The sequence below is a fragment of the Geospiza fortis genome, unplaced genomic scaffold, assembly GCF_000277835.1.
Source record: "Geospiza fortis unplaced genomic scaffold, GeoFor_1.0 scaffold183, whole genome shotgun sequence".
Taxonomy (NCBI): domain Eukaryota; kingdom Metazoa; phylum Chordata; class Aves; order Passeriformes; family Thraupidae; genus Geospiza; species Geospiza fortis.
In genome coordinates this window covers 352,937-372,967 of record NW_005054447.1, presented here as the reverse complement: position 1 = coordinate 372,967, position 20,031 = coordinate 352,937, and the positions used below count along the sequence as shown (strand labels likewise).

The window sequence follows — 20,031 nt, the reverse complement described above, 5'->3', positions numbered from 1 at the left end:
TGCTGAAGGGCACAGAGAGAAGGGCAGCCTGGCAGGAGCACACAGCAGGATGGGGCTGGGAAGGTGTTCTAGGGGAGAACTTGACTCCTGAGAAATGGGACTGCAGCAGATCTGTGGTGAGGAGCAAAGAGCACCCAGGCAGAGAGAACACCCTGCAACCTCTCACACGGAGACTTTCACCAGCCTGAGCTGCTTCTGAATAACAGAGAGAGTTATTGCAGCCCCTGACTTGTAAGTAATTTCTCTTTCTTTCCATCACTGTGTTACAGCCCTTTGTAACAGTGATAAATGGAGTATCTACCTGACCCTTTTTTTCCCCTTATATAATATAAACTGGTTTTTAGTTTAAATAAAAATACTTCTCACCCTCTACACCCTCACCCTCAGCACCACCCAGGGCAGGGAACAGGGAAGGAATCAGCCCCCCCAGAGCACTTACACTGCACCTCCAGGTACATGGCCTGCGAGTCCTGGCCGATGGTGTTGCTGGCAGTGCAGATGTACTCGCCCGCGTCCGTGTACTGGATGTCCTTGAGCGTCAGCGAGGAGACGCGAGCGTGGCTGCGCACCACGATCCGCCCGTCCAGCGTCTGCGACAGCACAGCCCGTCAGGGGCAGCCCTGGGCACCCAGCAGGGCACACAGCCTGCCCCTGGCAGCCCTAGGATGGCACACAGCCTGCCCCTGACCTGGCAGCCCCAGCAGGGCACACAGCCTGTCCCTGGCAGCCCTAGGATGGCACACAGCCTGCCCCTGACCTGGCAGCCCCAGCAGGGCACACAGCCTGTCCCTGGCAGCCCTAGGATGGCACACAGCCTGCCCCTGACCTGGCAGCCCCAGCAGGGCACACAGCCTGTCCCTGGCAGCCCTAGGATGGCACACAGCCTGCCCCTGACCTGGCAGCCCCAGCAGGGCACACAGCCTGTCCCTGGCAGCCCTAGGATGGCACACAGCCTGCCCCTGACCTGGCAGCCCCAGCAGGGCACACAGCCTGTCCCTGGCAGCCCTAGGATGGCACACAGCCTGCCCCTGACCTGGCAGCCCCAGCAGGGCACACAGCCTGTCCCTGGCAGCCCTAGGATGGCACACAGCCTGCCCCTGACCTGGCAGCCCCAGCAGGGCACACAGCCTGCCCCTGGCAGCCCCAGGATGGCACACAGCCCCTCAGGGGCAGCCCCAGCAGGGCACACAGCCCCAGCCCAAGGCAGGCCCAGCATGGCACACAGCACAGCCCATCAGGGGCAGCCTTGGGCACCTCAGGAACACCCCAGGATGGCACACAGCCTGCCCTGGGATGGCACACAGCCTGCCCCTGACCTGGCAGCCCCAGCAGGGCACACAGCCTGTCCCTGGCAGCCCTAGGATGGCACACAGCCTGCCCCTGGCAGGGCACACAGCCTGCCCCAGGCAGCCCCAGCACGGCATACAGCCTGCCACAGCCCCAGGACAGCCCCAGGATGGCACACAGCCTGCCCTGGGATGGCACACAGCCTGTCTCAGTCCCAGGGCAGCCCCAGCATGGCACAAACCCTGCCCTGGGATGGCACAAACCCTGCCTGAGGCCAGGTGAGAGCAGCAGGGGCAGCTCCCTGGCACTGTGTGTGCAGTGGCTCAGAGCACTCAGGGGAAGGGGGAACATCAGAAGAAGGAGCAAAGTCTCAGAACACCACGCAAACCCAGAACAAAGCTTCTCCCCAGGGTGGGAAATGCAGAGATCCAGCATGCAAAGAGAAGAAAAAAAAAAGGAAACCTCCCCAAAAGCTTCCAGCCCTCCCTGTCCCCTCAGCAATACTGGTTTTATCTCAGTGCCCCTGGAATGGGGAAGGAAGAACAGGTCCAGAGCCCAGAGCTGAATCAGGCAAAAAGGAAGCTCAGAACTTTCACCTGAACGTGGCACAGCAGGAGAGGAAAGGGCAGTGAAAAGGACAAGAAAGCCTCTAGAGACAGCCCTGCCCCAAGAAAACTCCGGAACCTTTTCCCACGCCGAGAGAGCGTGGGGATGCCACGGACAGAGAGAAACAAGGAGTGTAAAATCCCAGGGGACTGCCAAGGGACTGCACCCACCCAGCCAAGCCAGGCTGCCTGGTTTCCCTCTCCAGTTAGTCACCAAATCCATGAGAACACAAAGCCAGGGACTCCTCTCTCCCTCCTGCTGCTCCTGCCTCAGCCTGGAAGCTTTAGCTCCCTGCTCTCGTTTCTGATTTTGCAGCACAAACAACAGGGCCAAAATCTGGCACCCTCAGGGCTGTGCCTGCTGCTGCATCCTGCCACCCTCCAGGAGCATCTGGTTCCTTGGAAGGTGCAGGACAAGTGCTGATAAATGAGTAAAACCCTGAGGATTTCCAACAGCCAAATGTACAAAAAGCATCTCTGGCGTCTCAGACCTCTGGGCCTGAGCTCCTCTCTGTGCTGAGACTGACAAAGTTTCTACAAATAAATCTCTTTTGTCACCTCAGTTAGCTCCAGTACCAGCTCATGGGCACCAGGCCAATTTCAAATGCACAAAAATAGCATCTTGTGATGACACATAAACAACTGGGTGTATTTCTCTCCTCTCTCCTGCAATTCCCTGCTGCAGTCCCTGGCCAGTGCCATGAGCCACAGACTCCATCCCTGCCCTGGAGCAGTTATTCCATGGACATGTGGTGCTGTGGGCATCATTTCAGAGCCTGACATGAAACACAGTGGTGCCACACCACCAAAATCTGCTTTTATCTCACTGCCCTGCTCTCCTTCTGCCTGACTCCAGATTTCCCTCCCAACCCCAGCTCATTCCAGCAGCACCAGGGCTCCAAAAAAAAAATTCTCAATATTTGTCTCTGGGACCTCACCAGAAGAGTGGAAAGGACAAAACAAGCGTGGGATCACCAGAGGTGATTCTAGAAAAGGCACTTTTACACCCAAATGCCTCCTGCCTTTCTCCCACTTCCTCAAGATCCACCCCAGAGGAGAGCCAGGAAATCATGGCCAGGGAGGATTCCATGAGCAATGCAACTCCTTCTGAAAATAAAGCTTGGGGTTTTTTAATGCAAAAAGGCAAAAGGGAAGAAAAAGAGAGATCAGGAAGAACACTCTAAGGAAGAGAACAAGGCCTAGCCAAGAAAGCACATCGAGGTGTTCTCTCTCCCCTGCTGCAGCCCACCAGGGGCTCTGGTGCTGGAGACAGGACAGGCAGGAGTTTGGGAGCCAGATGTTGACATCTGCAACCCTTTCACTCAAATCCCCCAATTGCAAGGCTCAAAATAACAAACTCCTAGTGCTGGGGGGAGCAGCTCAGTGAATCACTCCTCAGAACAGAGCAGGATGTTCTCTCTAGTGCCAATTATTGCAATTTATCCTACTGCAGGCATTCCCCCAGTTCTGGCCATGCCCTGGGGCACAGCCACTGTGAGCACAGCTCAGGGCCAGAGGGGGAGAGCAGAGACAAATAAACTGCATTTATCCCCTGCCCTTCACCTTCTGGAGCTTTCAGCTTTCCCAAACAAGGGATAAATCATCCAGGGATAATTCTGCACAGTCCTGCCTGCTCCTCAGCCCCTTCCCAACCCCTGAAAACCCCAACCCAGGCAGGAATTGCACTGAGGAACAGGAGGCGTCTCTCCTTGCCCTTTTCTTGCAGAGCAGTGTTCGATATTTGTATTTAACTGCAGCCCTGAACACTCCCAATGCTTCACCCATGCCCAGCTGCCAGTCTGGGTGAGACTGGGGGTACCCAGAGATGCTGCCAGGACTAACTTCACCTCCTCACCCGAAATTCCTCCAGTAAAAGTGGAATATTTAATGCCAAACATTCCCTGACCTTCCTCCTGCTGCTGGAATCCATTGCTAAAAGCCCTCAGGCAACTTTAAAGCAATTTAAAAGCAATTTTAGAGAGATATCCTGCACTCCACTGGGGTATTTTAAGACACAGAGGCAGTAAGAAATTTAGAGACAGCAAACTTAATAGTATTAGTGCTCATATTAATCAAAAGCTGGAGAGAGAGAGCACAGAGAAAACACTGGGGCAGGGAGGGGACAGCTGGGACAGGAATTCCTCTGAGTCCTGGGGAGATGCAGCGACTCAAATTCCAAATTCTTCAGTGCAAACTGCTCTGAGAATCTGATGCCTCCACCTGCCACAGCCCAACAGATTATTCTGAAGGGAGAATGGGCAGGATCTCCCCGTGAAACACAGCTGGGGGGTGCTCAAGTTACAGCTTCCCTTTGCTCTGTCTCTGGGATTTAGGATGGCCTCAAAATGATTTAAAAAATCAGAGCCTCCACAAAGTTGATCCTAAAAATACAAATCCAAGTCACCCAGTTCTGACAGCTCATTTTGTTCTCCACCTGACCCCTGTTATTTGCTTGGGAACTTTCCTTCTGGTCCATTTTGAAGCAAGAGTGCTACAAATCAGCTGCATTATTATTATTATTATTATTATTATTATTATTATTTTTATAGCACAGCACTGAATGTGAAATAAAATCAAACCACATTTGCACCAACCCCAGTCCCTGCATTATCCCACCTCCCCCTCGCTGACCCTCAGAAACCAAAGACAAAGGGAAATAATTGAGCAATTTGGAGCATTTTCTGGAGAAATGCCCCTCGTGCATGGTTTCTCTGCATTGGTTTGGAAATGGAGCAGGATGCAGTTTCCTTTACACAGAAGGTCAAACTGAAGAAGTGCCATGAGCAAATAGGTGAGTTGGCTGGAGCAGAGGAGGCTTTTCTGGGGAAAAATGACTTTCCCAAAAGACAGGTTGCTGCTGATTCTTCCCTCTCTGAAAGAGAGGATGATTCACACTGGCAGCACAGAAAAAAATGGCGAAAAGAGCATTTTACATTTGCTTTTCATTTTAATTGCCTTTCCTTTCATTTTTAGGTGACAAGCAGAGTTCCTCACTCCCAACACAGCCGCTTTGCTCATCCAAAAATTGCATCACTACATGCCAAGCATTTTCTACCTCTAGAAGCTGCTCCTTGTATGTACTGCTAATTTAAGTGGGTCAGATTAATGCTTGTTTAGTTGGTTACTGCACTAGAGATCTGTTAATCTGTGATGCTTAGAAGAGAAACCAAAAACCAAGAACCTAAAGAAGTTTTGCTAAAGCTCTGATAATCTGATACCTCTTGTTTCTCGGGCCGGGTCCACGAAGCCTGGAGAGAACAGATATAGAACACAACAACAATGACAGAAAAAAAGCAATAAGAGTTTGTCAAAGGTTGCTTTCAGGTACCAGTGTTTGCAGCACATTGAGCTGGGTGCACATGCAGGCTCCAAGCTGAGCATCTCCTCTGTGTGGGGTGGGGGATCACAGCTTCCCTCTCCCATCAATTTCAGGCTGGAATTCACCATTTCACAGCCTCTGCTTTGGTCTTTAAATGGCTAAAAAAGGCTGCTGGCACCTCGAGGCTGATTTATTACATCAGGGACTGTTTCCTTTGTCACATCTCACCTTTCCTACACACCTGGTGCTCAGGAAGTGCCTCTGCCCACTGAGCTGCAGAGGGCAGACCCGGTGTTGTGCCCCTGGTCTCTTTACCACCCCACACTGATTAATTAATGCTAATTAATGTGCTCATCATGCATTTGGAGGCCTGGTTCCATGCAGGCTGTGCCAGGAGGAGGAGCAGCCCCAGCCCCAGCTCCCTGTGCCCAGGGATGGCAGCACCCAGCCCCAGAGCAGTGAAACATGCCCAAACCTCACTGCAAAGCAAATATTTCCCACTCAGAGGAAGCCACCAGCAGCAAGGACCACGTTCCCTGTGGCTCACAGAGAGCCAGGTTGCTGTGTTCCATTCCCCTCTATAATTTGTATTTCAGCTCTCTATGATTTGTTCAGGAGTCAAAAGTCACCAGGGTGGCAGCACTGGCTGTGAGGCACAGTGACATTGTGGGGGTGTCACAGCACACACGGGTGACAGGGATGGAGATGGAGGCTCAGGGAATGAGGGTCAGAAACAGAGCCCTGCTGCCAGGGGACACTGAGGTAGCACAGATGGGACACAGAGCTCTCTGACAGCGCCTCAGGGGACAGCAATGGGCTGGCTGCCACTGGGACAGGAGCTCACCCAGCCTGCAGGGCTGGGACCCTCCCAGGAGCTGCTCATTTCTGGGTGCATTTATCCTGCTCAAAGCTGAGCAGGAGCCCAATAGTGCACAATAATCCCTTTGTTCAGGCCCAGGGATGTCCCTGTGAGTCCCCTGCCACTGCTGCTCTCTGTGGTGTCAGCACACGGGGACACTTTTCATCCCGGGGTGTCAACATAAAGGAGGATGAAGAAGGAAAAAACCCATTCCCAAGGGCTCAGAATTTCTCTGCAGTGACCCTTGGGAAGGGGGGAAGAGGCAGAGCCACATTCCCCACCCCAGGGGTGTGATGGTGTTCACAGGGGTCTTGGGATGAGGGGAGAGACGGAGATCTGACTCTATATTTCAGAAGGCTTGATTTATTATTTTATGATTTATATTACATTAAGACTATACTAAAAGAATAGAAGACAAGGTTTTATCTGAAGGCTAGCTAAGCTAAGAATAGAATCAGAAAGAATGATAACAAAGATAGCTGTCTCAGACTCTCTGTCTGAGCTAGCTGGGCTGTGATTGGCCATTAATTATAAACATCTAAGATGGGCTAATCAAAGATCTACTTGTTGCATTCCACAGCAGCAGATAACCATTGGTTACATTTTGTTCCTGAGGCCTCTCAGCTTCTCAGGAGGAGAAATCCTAAGGAAAGGATTTTCATGAAAAGATGTCTGTGACCCAGGGGAATTGAAGATGTTGTTTCCATCTATGTTTATTTTATGGGCATTAACCTGAAATTAAGCCAACACAAAAGAAAAAGATAAACTTTTATCTTTTGTGAAGAGAAAAGAGAGAATCCCAGACTAACTCTTCCTCACCCAGAGACAGAGCAGCTCCCCACAGCACCAGGCAGGGAATGAGGGGGAATCCAAGGCCTCAGACCCTCAGATTCCTAAATTATGGAAAACTCCTCCAGCTGCTTTGGGTGCCAGCAGCACAGAGCTGAGAGAGGCCCAGACACCAGAGGAAGGATGGGCTGGGCTCTTTCCTGGAATTCACCTGTCACACATCTGAAATTCAGCCAAGCCACTCAGAACCATGCAGAAATCTGCATTTTCCTGCTCTCAGATCCATGCAGAAATCTGTGTTTTCCTGCTGCAGGAACAGGGAAAGGCCCAGTGACAGCACAGGGGTTAAACTGAGTTTGGGATGCAGGAGGGAGAATTCAGAGCTGATCTCTCTGCTCTTCACCCCTTTATTGAGAAGATGCTCCCTTTGCTTTCTGCCCTGCAGGGAATGGTGAGCAGGGGGAGCAGCTCCAGGAGATCCAGCCCTGCATGAAGGATCAGGGACCTGCAGAGTTTTTCCCTGCCATCCCCACAGCTGAGCTCTCCCAGGCTGGGACAGCCCAAAATCTGCCAGGAGACACAGCTGAACTAAATCCTCCTTTTCCTTTGGGGCTTTGGGTAGGTTTTCCAGAATGTTTTGGGAGTTAAGGCATCTCTACACCTCTAAAACCTTCACTGAGGGATCATTACAAGATCAAACAACAAAGCAAGAGAGAAGCATCCAAGTACCTGGATAACAGAAATGTTCAAAAGTAGGCTTGATAATTCTAAAAATAGCATTGTCTGTCCTGCACCAAAGACCATCCAGTTCCCTGTGCTGTCCCAGAGAAAGAAAGTGGAGAATAAACTGAATATATGCGTTTGTAACAGAATATTTAATAGAATTAAATATTCCAATAGAATTTGTAGTGGAATATTTATAGAGCTGTTCTGACCTCAGGATTTTCTGGACGTCTGAAAGGTTTCCCTCAACTCAGAGCACAAGAGAGAGAATGAGAAAAGTACAAGACAAACCAAAACAAAATGCACACACACACAAAATAATCCAGCCTAGAAAGTGCATGGGATATGATAATGTTTGCCCTGAAGGTTTGAACCAGCCCATGAACACATGGCAGCACCTCAAACCTTGGCTTTTCCCCCATCTCCAAGCGTCAGAGCATGAACATTCCCCTTGCTATTGATCACCCACCTGAGAGCAGCAAGCAGAGTCTCAAAAACCAGCAAAAATGAGTTAGCAGTTTTGCACTGAGCTGTGATGGTTTCACTGGCCTCAGAGGGGGGGCTCCTCTACCACTTATTCAGCTTTTCCATCCCCTCCCTGCCCAAGTCCGTCCACGGCTGGGATCCAAACTCCAGAGCCAGCAGCACTGGAGCGCTTGGCACCTCCCAGGGCTCCCTACCAGACACAAACCCGTGAATAAATAACCTCCAATCCTGCCCAAACAGGTGCCCCAGGCAGGCTGCAGCTCCTGCAGGCACTGGAAACACTCCCTGCACATTGCAGGGATTCACAGCAGCCCTGGGATCCAAGAGATGCTGGGAAAGAACTGAAGCTGGAGAACTCTGGCACCCTGATTAATAAAGTTACACATGGACAACGTGGGGAGGGGCTGACGTCATGGGGGCAATTAAAAAAGCTCATTTAGGAGCTGCAGGGCAGGGCAGCAGCTGTGGGGACCAGGGACAGTGGACACCTCTGTTGCTCCAAGACTTTCAGTGTCACACTGAGCCAGAGCCCCTGGCATGGCCAAGGCAGCTGAGCCCTAAAACATCATCCTGTTAATAGGAGATTATTAATTAGCAACAACTCCTCACTCCTGCCTCTGTCTAGGCCTGCTCTGGCTCCAAATTCTGCCTCCTGATCACTCGTGAAACATCTCCAGTGCAGCAGCAGCAGCAGCACACCCAGCCTGCTCTAATTAAAGGAGCAATAACAACACCAGCACTCTCTTTCAAGAAGGAAAAAAACTGCTAATTATTTTTGCCTTTTAAGAACAAAACGGTGTTGATGGGATCAACAGAACAGGTGAGCACAAAAGGCAGGCAGGCTTTTGTGCTCTGGGGATGTGCAGTGTCAGAGGGCAGCAGGGAGCAGGGATGGACAGGCTCACTGTGGGTCTGGAGAGGGAGCAGCCCTCACCCGCACCTGCCCAGCTCTGGGGGCTCATCCCCCCTGCCAGATGTTCCCTGCAGCTGGAGGAACTGCTCTGAACAGGGTTTGGGGGCTCCCCAATTGAATCTCCCCCAGTGAACACAGCAGGGATTGCACAAGGACTCCCCAGCTGCTCAGAGCCCAGGTGGCTCCCACAGGAGGGCACAGGTGGCACTGCCCCAGGTGTGGCACTGCCCCAGGTGTGGCACCTATGGCATGGCCCCAGGTGTGTCACTGTCACAGGTGTGGCACTGTCACAGGTGTGGCATTGCCCCAGGTGTGCCCTAGGCGTGGCACTGCCCCAGGTGTGGTACCTGTGGCAGTGCCCCAGGTGTGGCATCTCTGGCACTGCCCCAGGTGTGGCAATGCCCCAGGTGTGGCAATGCCCCAGCAGTGGCAGTGCCCCAGGTGTACCCCAGGTGTGTCAGTGTCCCCCCAGCAGCAGCAGCACAGCTCCCCCTGTGCCCCCCCAGCAGCAGCACAGCCCCCTGTGCCCCCCATGCCCCCATGCAGGGCCAGGGGCTGTGCTGAGCCCCCCAGGCCTGGCAGGGCTGCACCTTTACACCTTTACCTTCTCCTCGCTGCTGATGTTCCTGCTGGAGCTCCTCCAGGTGATGGAGGGGATGGGGTCCCCCGAGGCCTCGCAGGTGAGCGTGATCTGATCCTCCAGCTCCATGGCTGTCTTGTTCTCCACGTAGGTGATCTTGGGTTTGGCTGGGGAGGAGCAGGAGGAAAAGGAGCCTTGGCTCAGGGGGGCTCAGGGTGAGCAGCACTGGGGAGAGCTGGGACCATCTCCTGCCAGCTGGGCAAGGAGCACAGGGGCTTCCACCAGGGCACCTCCTGCGGAAGGGAAGGACCTGGAAAACCTCTTGTGCTCATTCCCACAGCCGAGGCTCCAAGGAGGAGCCAGTTCAGAGGGTACAAATGTTCACCCCTGGGATTACCAGCTCCCCCTCCCACCTCCCTGCCCAAACCAGCCCTTTGCTAAGGGCTTGGGCAGGTGGCTGCACACAGGGCAGGGAGAATTCCACATTCCCCAGCACTTCCAGACCCCTGGGAGGCAGGCAGAATTCCACATTCCCCAGCACTTCCAGACCCCTGGGAGGCAGGCAGAATTCCATATTCCCCAGCACTTCCAGACCCCTGGGAGGCAGGAAAGCTCCTGATTCACCCCTGCAAGCCTGAGGGCACTCCCACAGTGCTGGGGTGAGCTCACCTCCCCATCCAGGCTGCAGCAAGCCCCACTCAGGTGCTAAAACCCTTTCAACAGCAGCTTTGGTGGATTCAGGACTCCAGGAAATATCCTGGAGGGCATTTCCAGCAGGCTGTGGGTCTGACCCAGCAGCCCTGCCTGTGCTGGAGCAGACAGGAGCTGGGATGGACAGGATGGATGGCTCCAGACAGCAGCTCCAACACACCCAGGGGGGCAGAGGGGCACGGGCACAGCAGCAGGCATGAATTAACTGAGACAAAGAGCTCCCCCAGCTCCCCCCAGGGCTGCTAGGGGCTGTTACCAAAGACTTTGAGGTGGATGGTGGCGTCGGCCTCCCCAGCCTTGTTCTCAGCAATGCAGATGTACTCGGCCTCGTCGCTCTTGTCCACCCTGTGGATCACCAGCTCGGAGCCGTCCGAGTTGAAGCTGTACTTGTCCTCCTCCTCCTCCACCTCCTCCACGGGCTCTCCATCCCTGGGGGCACAGAGCACACGGGGCTGTGGTGGCAGCAGCCAGCCCAGCCTGCTTCAGGCCTGTCCATGCAGTTATTGCCCTGAGCTCAGAATAATCAGCTCCTTCTCCTCTGCCCCTGGGCTCCAGAGCTCAGCTGGAGACCCATTCCCACCCCTTCCTGCCCCAGCTCTCACCTCCTGGCACAGCACAGAGCTGTAACCCCCACCACAGGTGGTTTCTTGCCTACCAAGGCACCACTCCAAGCTGCCATCAGCTTTTCCAGGTCCCTCTGTGCTCCTAACCTTCACCAAAGGCTGCAGAACTCCAAGAACAGAGTCCCTGGAGTGGGAATCACACCTGGCAGGGCCTGCAGGGAGCTGGGAGGGGACATAGCTGAGCAATGGGGAGCACTGAAGGAATCCCTTGGATTGCTTTGCTTTATTAAACTGTTTTTATCTCAACCAACAGGATTTTCAGCCTCACATTCTCCTCCCTGGGTGGGCTCTGTTCCCCCAGCCTAACCCACAGCAGAAGGTGGTGTCACTGTCGTATTTTCTGGAAAATCCCTTTGCCCACGATTTTGCTCCTGGAAAGCGAGAAGTCTCAAATAAAAATGAAAACAATAATTATCTGACTTGCTTCTCCTATGTTTTGCTGCTCTGGAATGTGTTTGGACATTGTTTACCAACAGGTGATTGTTTGATTGGTTTCACGTGAATTGTTTTGACTCAATGGCCAATCACAGCCAAGCTGTGTCAGGACTCTGGAAGGAGTCGGGAGTTTTTCATTATTATCTTTTTAGCCTTCTGTCTGTATCCTCTCTTTATTATTTAGTACAGCATAATATAATATAATATAATATAATATAATATAATATAATATAATATAATATAATATAATATAATATAATATATAATATAAGCCTTCTGAGAACATGGAGTCAGACTCATCATTCCTTCCTTTGTCCCAGAAAATACAACAAGGTGACCTCAGCCCCATCATGAGGCCATTGCTGTGAGGGAAATCAGCTCATCCCAGCCAGAACATTCCCTTCCCTTTGCAGGGAAGGCACCCCCAGGCCAGCAGGACCCTGCACAAAGAAATCTTACTTTGTCCAGGACACGGTGGGCTCGGGGAAGCCATCGGCATCACAGGCCAGGGTGACAGACTGGCTGAGGTTGGCAGTGGCGTTCATGGTGCTCTGCCTGGCACGCACAGAGGGAGGCACTGCAAGAGAGCAGAGCCAGGGTGAGCTGGGGAGGACAAAGGGGTGAGCCACAGGGAGCTCCTGGGCACCTCTGGTGGCACCCAAAAACCCTGTCAGCACCACCTGCAGGGCTTGATCAGTGAGTTTAAGGCATGGCCAAAGTCATCAGCACAGGGGAGAAAGGACAGTGGGTGGGGAGACACAAAAGAAATCAGTGTGGTGGCCAGAACCACTCGTGAGTGCCACCAAGCTCAGCTCCTCACTCTGACCTTCAGGTTCCTCGAGGTGTTATTCTCCTGTAAACACCTGGCAAACACTCCCTGTGTCCCACAGACATTTTAATGGACACAGCAGAGGAAGAGGAGGGTGTGAGTGTGAGGCAGCAGCTCCAGCAACAGCCTGGGGTGAGGTGCTGCTCTGAGCCCCTCACCGTTGACGATGACCTGGATGTCCTTGAAGTTGATCTCCCCACGGGCCAGGATCCTCCCCTCACACCTGTAGGTGCCCTCATCTGTCTTCTTGATGCCCCGGATCTGCAGGTAGTTGTTGGACAGGACGATGAAGCGCACTGCAAAGCACAAAGAAAGGCAAGGGAAGCTCACTCAGCCTCTCCTCTCCCTCTCCTCTCCTCAAATCTCCCTCCCCACCAGGAATGGAGATGCTGCTGGAGCTGGATCTGCCTCTGCCCCTGGTCTGTGCTCAGGGAGGTGAACAGATCCAGGGGGACACAGCAGACCTGGCTGAATGATGGGGAGCACTGAAGGAACTCCTTGGTTTGCTTTGCTTTATTAAACTGTTTTTATCTCAACCAACAGGATTTTCAGCCTCACATTCTCCTCCCTGGGTGGGCTCTGTGCTCCCAGCCCAACCCACAGCAGAAGGTGGCCTCAGCCCCACCATGAGGTCCCACAGACACATTTGCACAGCCAGAGAGCAGTTTGGGCCTCATCCCCCTGCCCAGGGGCTCCAGCCTCACCACCTGTGTGCCAGGTGTGGGAAACCTGCTCAGCTGGGAAGAGATAGGAAGTGAGAAATCCACAACACAAGATGCCGGAGCTTCTATTTTCTTTTGGAAGAACACCAACTTTCTGAAACCTCCACATTTTTCAGTTACAAAAACTTGGTTCAAAGCAACTGTTCTATCAGATTTCAGGCACTGCTGAATTGATTAGAAAGCACATGGTTGCTCATAACAAGGTGTAACAAGGTGCCTTTCTTCTAAAATCGGCTATGAGAGAAGGAAACAAACAAGCATCTCAAGTATTACACTGGTTTCATTTTCTTTTATGCCAAGACAGAACACTACAGAATGACTGCACTAAGTGACCTTGGAAATAAACATATTTAGTATGTTCTTCAAGTTGAATGTTTACAAAATCTCCCTGTACTGTTGCACGTTGCTGATGCCTGCTGGGGCTTCTCTCTCCCTGCCCAGGAGAGGAGTCGCTCACAATTTTTGTGGACAAACGGAAGCTGAGCAAGAGGTCAGAAGGGAGTGACCCCAGCGCCAACAGCTCTGTGGTGACCCTGGAGACCCTGCACCAGCTGGCAGCCTCCTACTTCATCGACAGGGACAGCACCCTGCGCCGGCTGCACCCCATCCAGATCGCCTCCACCGCCATCAAGGTAGGGACAGTGGCGCCCTGATGGTTTCTGAAAAATAAATCCTCTCTGCACAGGGTTTTCTCCTGGAAAGCTGAGAGGCCTCAGAAAAGAATGAAAACAGTATTATCTGATTGCTTGGGAATGTTGTCTGGAGGTTGTTTATCAACAGGTGCGTCTTTGATTGGTTCCATGTGAATTGTTTTTAATTAATGACCAATCACAGCCAGCTGTGTTGGACTCTGAGGAGTCAGTCACAAGCTTTCATTATCATTCTTGTTTAACCTTCTGATGTAGCCTTCCTCTTTCTTCAGTATAGTTTTAGTATATAATTTCTTTTAATATAATATAATATAATAATAAATCAGCCTTCTGAGAAGATGGAGTCAGATTCACTCATCTCTCCCCTCATCGGGGTTGCCTGCAAATTCAACAGAGGGGAGGCAAGGAAAGAGCCAGGGGGGAAAGAAAAAAGCCAGGGGGGTAAGGAGAGAGTCGGGGGGGCTGCCTTACGGAAAATCTTGACGTTGACAGTGGCCTCGGAGTCCCCCTCCTCGGGGCTGCTGACCACACACTTGTAGATGCCGGCGTCGTCGATGTTGGCGTTGTAGATGGTGAGCGTGGAGGAGGAGTCATCGTTGCGCACCACCGAGATGCGCTGCTGGCCCGGGCTCAGCCGCTCCCCGTTCGGGGAGAACCACGAGATGTCCTTGGACCTGGCCTCCCCGGCCACTGCAGAGAGAGAGCAGGGTGAGACAGGCCAGGACTGCACGGCCCAAACCACAGGGTCTGCCCCAAACCCCACTGCTGAGGGCTCTGCATGGCCCAAACCCCAGGGTCTGACTGACCCCACACCTCAGTGAGACAGTCCAGCCCTGCACAGCCCCAAACCCACTGCTGAGGGTCTGACTGACCCCACACCTCAGTGAGACAGTCCAGCCCTGCACAGCCCCAAACCCACTGCTGAGGGTCTGACTGACCCCACAGCACGGTGGGAGAGCCCAGCATGCCCCAAAGCCCAGGCTCTGAGTGACCCCACAGCAGCAGTGCCATCCCAGCAGGGTCTGTCTCCATGAACCCAGGGGCCTCTGGCCAGCACCCACCTTGACATAAGAAGAACTTGGACTCTCCAACGCTGATCTCCCCCTGGCTTGGAACGATGTCCACTTGGAGAGAGGCTGGGAAGGGAATGAGCACAGTCAGACACGGGCTGTGGGCTCCAGCAAAACACCTTGGCCAGCCTTACAGTCCCCATGGATCCCTCATTCAATTTACAGCCCAGGATGACACCTGTTTTCTGATCTGAACGGCTGGTTTTAAACGCCAGAGGAAGGTTTTAAACATGAGAGGAAGGTTTTAAACAAGAGAGAAGGGTTTAAAACAGGAGAGAAGGGTTTTAAACACCAGAACAAAGTTTTCAACGCGAGAACAAGGTTTTAAACACCAGAGGAAGGTTTTAAACATGAGAAGAAGGTTTTAAACAAGACAGAAGGGTTTTAAACATGACAGCAAGGCTTTAAACACCATAACGAGGTTTTCAACACCACAACAAGGTTCGAAACGCCAGAGGAAGGTTTTAAACATGAGAGAAGGGTTTTAAAGGAGAGAGAGGGTTTCAAACACCAGAACAAGGTTTTAAACACCAGAACAAGGTTTGAAACACCAGAGGAAGGTTTTAAACCTTTTTAAACCAAAGGACAGCACCTCTGCCCTGTCCATTCCCATTTACAGCAGCCCCTCCCAGCGCACACCCATGCAGGCCCAGTGCCCTTTTCCCCCAGCATCATCCCTGCCTCCTTCTTCATTGCATAAATTATGACCCATTAGGCAGAAAATGTAATTGGATTCTGGCTCCCCTTCAGCTATAGCTTAATTCCACAGCAGATCTGTGGCCTAACAAGCCCGGGTCAAGTTGAATTTGAGGACGCCAAAATAGGTTTTCTTTGGAAAACACCCTCTGTGCTTTCATGTAGTGCACGAAAAGCTGAAAATCTCTCTCCCAGAGCAGCTAATTTTACCTCCAGACCACAGAGGCATTATTCCAGCTGCCAAGCACACCTGGGGTTATGAGAAACAAGCATTGGTTCAGAAATTAAAACCTGGCTGTGCGTGCCAATGGCAACACTTCTTAAAGCACTGGGGAAACACTTGGGCTGGGGGGTCAGGCACTGAGCCTGGAGCTGGGGGAGCTCTGCCTGCCCTCAGCGGGAAAGCACAGCAATAGCAGGATGTTCTGAGCACGTTCCTGTGGCCAACAACCCCCCTGACACAGCACTTCTGTCCAGGAGAAGCAACAATGGGAGCTGGGATAACCCCAGTGCAGGGTCCCGCACTTTGCTGGCTCTCGTCCCTGCAGTTCAGCAGCTGTCCTGGTAAATTCCAAATACCCCAAACCCCAAGAACCCAGTCAGGACTCAGCCAGAAGCAGAGCTGGGGGTGCTGAGGGCTCCAGTTCTGCCCGGGGTCACACAGGGGGCTGCACATCCTGCAGGGACACCAGACAGGGACAATTCAGGTATCCCTGGAGTTCCTGAGCTGGGAAAACCAGCCCAAGGAAAGGTTTCCAGAGCACTTCTCTGCTCAGCACTGCTGAAATAGGAACCCTCTGAGATCTGACAGAAATTCAGATTTTTCTCCCCAGTCTGCAAATGCAGCCCTGGCTGGGCTGGTCAATGCCTCTCATTCCATGTCCAGGTGATTTCTGCCCCAGGCCCTGTGGAAAGCACTGAACTCTCCATCACCCCAAATTCAGCCCCTGGGCTGCACCTTTACAGCTTTTTTCAGCCTGGCTGTGCCACATCAGCTGCACACAACAGGAGGAAATCACACAAGCAGGGGTTATCCCACTGGAAATACAGAATAAAGAATGATTTGCAGAGCCTGTGAGTGAAGCAGATTATGGTGAAAGCCCTGGGGGTTTAGTGCACTAAAACTATACTAAAGAATACAGAAAGGATACAGAGAGAAGCCTAAAAAGATAATAACGAAAAACTCCTGACTCCTTCCAGAGTCCTGACACAGCTTGGCTGTGATTGAACATTGAGTTAAAACAATTCACATGAAACTAATGAAACACCCACCTGTTGGTAAACAATGTCCAAACACATTCCAGAGCAGCAAAACACATGAGAAGCCAATCAGATAATCATTGTTTCCATTTTTCTCTGAGGCTTCTCAGCTTCCCAGGTGAAGAAATCCTGGCGAAGGGATTTTCCAGAAAAATTTCTGAAATTTTTCAGATTTTTCAGAAAATCCTGGTGATGAGATTTTTCAGAAAATGTGAGTGACACTCCCAGCTCCTCTGTCCTCATTTCACACCAGAGAGCCCAGCCCTGGCTGCAGGAGCAGCTCCAGCAGCAGCAGCAGGGTTTGCTGCCACTGTCACCTGGACAAACAGGCCCCCAGAACAAGGGGCTGTGCCTGCTGTGAAAAATGGGTATTTTATAATTGGCTTTTTGCAAATATTCAAATGAATATTATATCTGTTATGTTAGAAAGTGATGCTGTATTAATTTTTTTAAGTAGTGTGTTAAATATAGTTTTAGGTTATAATGTTACAATAGAAACGATGCTATGTAAGATACTTTTTTTAAAGAAAGGACCCGCACTGAGACAGCAGCCACAGGACACCCAAATCTCTCAGAGAAAGAGAATTTATTGCTCCCTTATCAGAAGAAATGAACTTCTTTCTGCCTTGCTCAGCCCTAAAGACGCTGTCAGGATCCAGAGGAAGAAGCTGGCACTGCCCAGACAGAATCCTGTGTTTGAATGGAATTTATGCATCATGGATGAGCTGTATGAATATGCAAAAGGCTGTAGCTTTAAAGGGTTAATCCTCTGCTCACGTGGGTCCTTTTTTGGGCTTATTTTGCCCAGAAGGAGGTACCTGGACTGTCCATAACTCTTTGTTTTTATTGTCTCATATTGTCCTAATCCTAGTTGTCCAAATTTTTATTACTCTAATTCCATGACTATTTTATAACCATTTTATTACTATTAAACTTCTAAAATTTTAAAAATGAGTGATTGGCGTTTTTCACACCTGCAATCTCCCCAACCATCCCCACCCTCAGCTCGGGCTGTGAGCTCACACACAAAGCCAGCACTGCTGATTTTAATCGCTGTTTAATCGTTATTTTTGCTTTGCAGCTCAGGGAAATGGGGACTATTTTTTCCACTCTTCATTTAATAGACACTGCGAGCCCATTTGTATTCTGCTTCCAACTTCAAGCAATAAAGGCCTTTTTAGCATCACATAATAACTGCATTAAAAGGCCTCTTCATAATCACACAATAACACTTTTTATAGCTCTGCCCTCCCCCGTATCTTTTATCTGGTTATAAAGTTCCCCAGCCCCCAAAAAATGCTGAATAATTCCCCATTGATTAAAAAAAAAAAAAAGAAAAGACAACAAATTTGCTAATGCAACTTCCTGTTCATCTGTAGTTCAATATAATTAGTTTTGCATCTCAACAAAAGCAATGAGCTCAAATTAAGCTGTGGTTTTGGTAACAGGCAGGGAGGCTGTGTCCCTGCAGGGCTCAGACTGAGCTTAAGGCAGGAGGCTGTACCTGGGCAGGAAATAAAGTAAATAAAGTCAATTATTGGGAATTGGGTCTGTGGCTGCACAAATTCCAAAGGGGGCACACCAGGAACGGGAATATGAGTGCTCACACTGCTCTGGCTCACAAAAGGAGTATCCTGGAACACTAAATACATCAAATTAGGGATTTACTGTGGGGTCCTATTCCCTCAGATGAATGGGAGTTCACATCCCTCCCTTGCCACAAAAGCACTGCTCCTTTCCAGCCTCCATCAGCTCAGCACTGACCCTGAGAGGTCCCACCTGGAGCTCAGCAAGGACTGAAATCCTTCTGGAATCCCCTGAAACCCTTCTGGGATCTCACCTGGAATCCTCATCTCCTGAAATCCTTCTGGGATCCTCACCTGGAATCCTCACCTCCTGAAACCCTCATCTCCTGAAATCCTTCTGGGATCCTCACCCGGAATCCTCACCTCCTGAAATCCTTCTGGAATTCTCACCTCCTGAAATCCTTCTGGAATCCTCACCTGGAATCCTCATCTCCTGAAATCCCCACCCCACACTCACATCCCCAGGGATGTGCCCACACTGCAGCTCCCATCAAAGGTTAAATTCAGTTCTAAGGGCTAAACTCAGTTCTAAGGGCTCTCCCTCCCACTCTGAGCCCAGGAGGGGATTTGGATGGGGTTTGCCTTGGAGGGGGTCCCCAGGAGCAGGAATCCTGTGCTCCTGTCACAGGTAACCCAGGAAACGATGCATTACTGCACCAAAACCCAGAGAAAACTCAGAATCAAAAAATCCAGAATAAAAAAAAAAAAAGAAACAGAATCAAAAATGCCAGAATTAAAAAAACCATAATCAAAAAACCCAAAATCAAAACATCCAGAATATCTGGGCAAACAAAGCCCAGCAGGGATGAATTCAGGTGCCACCGAACCCCTGGCTCCATTCTCATAGGCTGTACCTTTAATTTCCCTCATTTCTAGCAACGATTCACCAATTAAACCCAATTCCAGGAATAAAAACCATCAGGAAAGGAACATCTCCTGGATGTAGCGGGCACAGCTCGTGGAGCAAGGGCGGGATTTGCAGCAGATTATGGTGAAAGCCCTGGGGGTTTAATGCACAACAAAGGCTTAACAAGACAAAGACAAGGCTCCTGTGCACGGTCACTTTATTAAAAATGCGCGGAGTGCTCGGGAGGAGGAGGAGGCAGCAGCTGGGATTGATCCCAGCTGGGCTGCGGATCCAATTCCTCCCCCGTCGCCATGGCAACCGCTCCCTAAATCTGCCAGGAACGGGAGGAGGGGATGGAGGAGCCCTTGGGGGAATGGCAGGGCCTGGAGAGAGGGCAGGAGCAGCACGGAACAGCCCCAGATAAAGGGGGTCCAAAGGGGAGGGACAGCCCGAAATAAAGAAACAAAATCCACCTTCAGGGGAGGGACAGCCCGAAATAAAGGTGAGCCCAAAGCCACCTTCAGGTGTCGAATACCCCAAAATAAAGACACCAAATTCACCTTCAGGGGAGGAATCCCAAAATAGAGATGTGCCCAAAGCCACCTCCAAGGGAGGGATGTCCCAAAATAAGGTGAGCCTAAAGTGGAGGGACATCCCTAAATAAAGGAAGGTGTGCCCAAAGGCACCTCCAGGGGAGGGACACCTCAAAATAAAGACACCAAATTCACCTGCAGGGGAGGAACACCCCAAAATATGGAAAGGTGTTCCCAAAGGCACCTGCAGGGCAGGAGCATCCCAAAATAAAGACACCAAGGCACCTCCAGGGGTGGGACACCCCAAAACAAGGACACCCAGCCCAGCCGGTGGCCCTGGCTGTGGGGGCTGCTCCCCACCCTGCTGCTGAGCACCCCAGGAGTGCAGCAGGCACAGGGGGAGCACCCCTGCCCTGTCCCACCCCAATCCCAAACGCACAGGGGGCTCTGGGGAAGGACTCAGCTCTGGCACAGCACCCAGAGCCAGGGCAGCTCTGCTCCTGGGCAA

The 20,031-nt window shown here is 51.5% G+C and overlaps 1 protein-coding gene across 1 annotated transcript in view; it reads right to left on the bottom strand.

The window, feature by feature from the left end:
* The window catches only part of NCAM1 (neural cell adhesion molecule 1), a 52,178-nt gene extending 33,768 nt beyond the window's left edge, over positions 1 to 18,410 (bottom strand). The window contains exons 1-10 of the mRNA XM_031062385.1: positions 18,398 to 18,410; positions 14,593 to 14,667; positions 13,998 to 14,221; positions 13,423 to 13,540; positions 12,318 to 12,455; positions 11,790 to 11,907; positions 10,529 to 10,701; positions 9,586 to 9,728; positions 5,111 to 5,140; positions 440 to 590 (exon numbers count right to left, since the gene is read on the bottom strand). Coding sequence (XP_030918245.1) covers positions 440 to 590; positions 5,111 to 5,140; positions 9,586 to 9,728; positions 10,529 to 10,701; positions 11,790 to 11,907; positions 12,318 to 12,455; positions 13,423 to 13,540; positions 13,998 to 14,221; positions 14,593 to 14,667; positions 18,398 to 18,410 — 1,183 coding nt within the window. The remainder of the gene's footprint in view (positions 1 to 439; positions 591 to 5,110; positions 5,141 to 9,585; positions 9,729 to 10,528; positions 10,702 to 11,789; positions 11,908 to 12,317; positions 12,456 to 13,422; positions 13,541 to 13,997; positions 14,222 to 14,592; positions 14,668 to 18,397) is intronic.
* Positions 18,411 to 20,031: the final 1,621 nt, after the last annotated feature.